The 5,147-nt window shown below is 39.0% G+C and overlaps 1 protein-coding gene across 1 annotated transcript; it reads right to left on the minus strand.

Annotated features, from left to right (window-relative positions):
• Positions 1 to 413: 413 nt before the first annotated feature.
• LOC131236288 (uncharacterized) lies at positions 414 to 1,628 on the minus strand. The gene has a single exon (XM_058233406.1). The coding sequence runs from the start codon at positions 1,626 to 1,628 to the stop codon at positions 414 to 416; it is 1,215 nt and encodes a 404-aa protein (XP_058089389.1).
• Between the last annotated feature and the right edge of the window lie 3,519 nt (positions 1,629 to 5,147).

Genomic DNA, 5,147 nt, shown 5'->3' on the forward strand with positions numbered 1-5,147 from the left:
CACTTTTTGACCATCAACCATTCTAAGTTTCCTTGCGAATGATGGAAAGTAAAACATACAACCATTTTAGGATTTTTTTTTTTTTTTTCCCTTTCCACAAACGCTGTTATCCGTAGTCTTCCTCAGAAGTGATATTTTCCTTTCTAAATCTAATTTTTGGATTCCACTGGTACAAATAGGCCCTAAATGAAAAATGAGCGTATGCAAAACAATCTAGGTGGTATAGATATCAATTCCTAAAGAAAAAGAGTAAACTGCAACTTCAGCTACTAGCAGCCACAAAAGAAATATTGCATAACATTGAAATATTGAGAAGCAAGCATCAAGGCACATCAATGCATTCTTCCAAATACTTTTTATTTCCTCTTGAAAGATGCATGCTTCCCAATACTGTGAGAAGAAAACCCACAATTTTAGAGCCCACCGCCCGCATCTTCAGACTTCACACCTAATGGTAGAAATCCCATTTTACCTCGATACACTGTCAGAATTTCAGGAACGTCATCGAGATACTTGGTAAGAAATCTCTCCACAAAAATCTTGTCGCTAACAATCAATGCCATATTTATGCAAGAATCCTTAACAAGAGCCTTTGAAATTAGGATTTGAAGAACCGAACATCTTGGGACAATCCTCTTCTCCATGCTAAGCATTAGAATACCTGGGTATCTAGAAAGATCTGATGGCTTCCAACCCATTTTGTTTGTGAAGAAACTCATCACTCTCTTGATCTTCTTCTCTGATGTCTTCATACAATATGGTTGCCTTCTGATTGCCGAGAGGAACTCATCTACAGACCACCCTAAGCTCTGATAAACAGTCACCTTCTGTTCCCATTTCAATCTGTTCATTGACACCACATTGATGGCTAGGATGAAATTCCCAGTTAACGGATCAAAACCCAATTTCTTAACCATGGTAATGATCTCATTCAACTGTTCAGCATCTCTCAACAGCACTCTGGGCTCAATCATTATCAATCTCGAAATTTTGGATTCAGGCATACCATGCTTCCTCAATATTCCGATTTTGGGTTCCATTACTTTTTGGAGATTGCATCGTAGAATGCGGGTTGAGCGCCGCATGCAATAGAGAACACATTCATTGGTGTGGACATAAGTTTTAATGAAATCAACCGACGGGATGATTTGGTTTTTCAAGCTACGAGTCAAGATGATGGGGTCTGAAGAGATGATCTTAGTAAGGATTGGGCCCGGAATGTTCAAACCATGGAAGAATTGGATCTTGGGCTTGAGGGTTTTGTCGGGATTGGCTAGGAGGATCCGTGGGAGCTTGGCGATGAGATGTGCGATCTGGGTTTTGGTGAATCCATGGTTTCTGAAGAATGAGAGGTCAGAATCTGGATTTTCTGGCGATTGAAGTTGGATTTTTAGGGAAGCTGAGAGGGCTGATTGTAAGGAGAGGCCACATGAGTTGATGAGGTAAGAGAGTGTAAAAGAGGAAGGTGGTGTTTGGGTTTCGGTGGGATTGTTGGCGGAGATGTTAGAGAAGGGTTTTAGAGAAGATGGGTTTTGTTTGAAAAGAAGAAAGAGAAAATGAGTTGATGAATCTTTGGGAGTGGTAGTGATTTGAAGGAGTTTCCTTCTGCTTGGAATGAGATGATACATTGGATAACATTAAAAAGAAACTAGACAAGTATTGACAAGAAAGAGACTTACATGTTCACTGTAATGAGTGGAGAGGAGATTTGAAGTGCCTTTCTTGTCTGAGAGAGAGATAAAGATGGTCTCTATTTTCAACAGGCGAACAGACAATGAAGAACCCTAGTTCGAGAAGGTTTATAAAATTGGGGAGTTATTTGCTACTCTGGCAAAAGTGATGCTTGATACATGTGCCACACAACAACTCAAAATAACCTATGAATACATCATAGATCTAGCGACCATTCCTCCAACATTTTAGAGCTTGCAAAAATATTGATCCCATAAAGGCCCACTGGGGGTTTCAACCCTGCTTTCCTAATCGACGCCGCAAAATCCGATTGAATTCGGCATTTTACCTTCAAACGCCCCTTTGAAGGGTGCATCCTTAGGAGCCCTAAGGCTCCAAGACTGGATGGTTTAATGCAAATTTTTTTTTTTTTTTTTCCTGGTATGTTGGGATGTTGTTGGAGGATTCCATGATTGTATGCAAGTCACACTTGGAATGTAATTAGACAAATGTGTGGGAAATAGGGACCTTGAACTGATGTCATTTTGATCAAGGTATCCTATTAAAACATCCTAAGGTGGAGGACCTCATGAGCCGGGGATGGTGGTAATGAAACGCTATACTCGAGCTGTCGGCCTACGCTTGGTGACGAGCCCCCCATAGTAACCATTGAGTTACTTAAATTGATTGATTGTAACTGGATTAATAACGGCTGGCTATTCATGGATTCATAGTATATTAGTGATGACGGATGACTATTCTGGATGTTATAGCATGTGCCCTAGAGTTGTTGGGGTATCATTTCGCTAGCTTCCAGACCATTGACTATCGACCCCTGTCAGACTGGATGATCATTCCCAGGTCAATAATTGCATAGGTGACGAGCCCAAGTCCGGCTGGATGTGTATCCCCAGGCCAATGTGCATTCATGCATCCATACATTTAATAAGACTACATATTTCCTGTTTTGGATTGCTGTTTGTTTTCCTTTTAACTATGTTGCTAAGGCGGCGATGTGTAATCTTGAGGAGACTTCACACTGAGCTGGCTACTCATCCATCAAATATACAACCGTACAGGTAGCACAGGTGGCCCAGATAATGTTCATATTCTTATTGGTGAGGAGCAAGCTATGGTTGACAAGGGTACATGATTGTATTTGTTAAAGGCTGCTACAAGATTTCACAGCTCAAGATTGTTGCACTTTACATTGTTTCACATGTAATGTTATTTCATTTCGTATTGTAAGAATTGAGGACATGGGTTTGTATAAGTCATTATGGGCAACTTTTTTGTATATTTAAATAACAATGCAACTTTCCTTTATGTCTGATTTGTCCATAATACACTCATCTGCTTACTCTGATAAATGGAAAAAAAAAAATACACTCGAATTTGACCATCCTTTAAGGTTAACACTCGGGTTTTTAGAAAACGAGTCATATACTCGGGTCCTAAAAATACGGGGCGTTACAATAATTGATGTATAGATGTTTCCTATCAAGTGTCATACAAAAGTCGAGTACCAAATAACTCCAGTTTTGCAATGGTCTATCCCCTTTCTCAACTCATTTCAAATCGCTTCCTCTCTTAGCAATCCAAGCAAGTGGCAAATCTTTAACACAATTAATTTTTTCAAATAATTAAAAATATGCATTATTGGAGGACATAGAAAGAGCTTCATATGAAAAAAGGTCATTTAGATAATTAAGAGATGAAGCTATATCATAAGAGACCTATTGTTATAGCTTGACTATTTAATATTTGAGATTTTATACTATAATTGCTTATCTTTTAAGTTATGCTTGAATAAGCGCATGCTTTCAAAAATTTTAAAGTAAAACACTTAAGATTTGTACTGTTACTAGTAATTATATACGATTCAGGAACTATATTTTTAAAATATCAAAACTGTTCTCTCATTCGATTAAACATATACTTATTTCCTCTCATTTAATAAAACATCAACTGAGTCTATAGATCATCTTTCCCTTTTAGGATTTTGACCCAAAAAGTATTATGGTATTCTCAAATGCCCCAAATATTAGAAGGATTAAGCAAATGTCCAACATAGTCACCTGACACCTTTCTTCAAAATGTTAGGACGAAATTACCCATGGATGCCTTTTGCGTTGAGCCAGCGTGTGACAGCTGTGGGAGGGATTTAGATGGGTAAACACTGTGGGGCCCACTATGGTGTTTGTGAGAAATCCACACCGCTTATATGGTTTGTCAAATCATTTTATGACATAAGCCCAAATATGAGGTAGATCCAAAGCTTAACTGGGCCACACAATAGAAAATAGTGGAGATTGTACGCCCACGGTTGAAACATTCATAGGGTTGTGGGGTCCACTGTGATGTATATATTTTATCCATGCCATCCATACATTTTAAAAGATCATTTTAAGGAATGAGCCCAAAAATGAGGCATATCAAAGGCTCATGTGGACCACACCATAGAAAGAAGTGAGATTGAAAGCCTACCATTGAAAACCTTTTGGGGTCATAGAATTTTTGGATGTAACTCATTTTTTTTTTACTATGACGTTAAATTAAATTTTAAATCCAATGGACGGAGTGGATTCAACACATAACCCACGGTAAGACCCACAACCCTTATAGCATGACAACCTCGACCCTTATTACATTACAACCACGAACTCGACCCTTAACACATAACAATCTTGACCCTTATCACTAGGGGTGCACATCGAACCGGTAGAACCGCGGAACTAGACCGGAATTGACCAACGGTCTGGTTTGGTTCGGTTCTATAGTGCATCGGTTCTGATTCAGGTTCCAAAAATTAAAGAATCGTTTAGTTCGGTTTGGTTCCGGTTTGGGGGTATGTAGAATCAAACCGAACCGTGGATCCGAATCGTGAATCCGAACCGTGGATTTGATCCATGGAACCGAACTTAGAACCGTGAGTTTACAATATATTTTAGTTGTATATTTGGCTCATGATTTATGGTTTACAATGCACCCTTTACTTTTTTTCATAAATGTATTTTTTCACACCATATACAATATCTAAACCATTCATCAAGTGGATCACAACATGAATGGACATAGGCTAAATTATAAAATAGAACATGCAATTGGGCCAGATTATAAAAAGCCCAACCGTGGAACTGATGCAGAACCGAATTGGTTTTCACGATCCGGTTCCGGTTCGGTTATAGGGTGCTAACGGTCCGGTTCCGGTTCCGAAAATCTTAAAACCGTAAGGAACGGTTCAGTTCCTGTTTTACCCCAGAATCAGACCGAACTGAACCATGTGCACCCCTACTTATCACATTACAACCATGACCTCGACCCTTATAACATACAACCACGACCTCGACCGTTATAACATGACAACCCCGACTCATTTTTGATAATGAAGGCAGTGAACAAATAACAATCTCAACCTTTAACACATGACAACCTCGACCCTTAACACATTACAACTACAAACCTAATAACATACA

Source organism: Magnolia sinica, unplaced genomic scaffold, assembly GCF_029962835.1.
Source record: "Magnolia sinica isolate HGM2019 unplaced genomic scaffold, MsV1 ctg351, whole genome shotgun sequence".
Classification (NCBI taxonomy): Eukaryota; Viridiplantae; Streptophyta; class Magnoliopsida; order Magnoliales; family Magnoliaceae; genus Magnolia; species Magnolia sinica.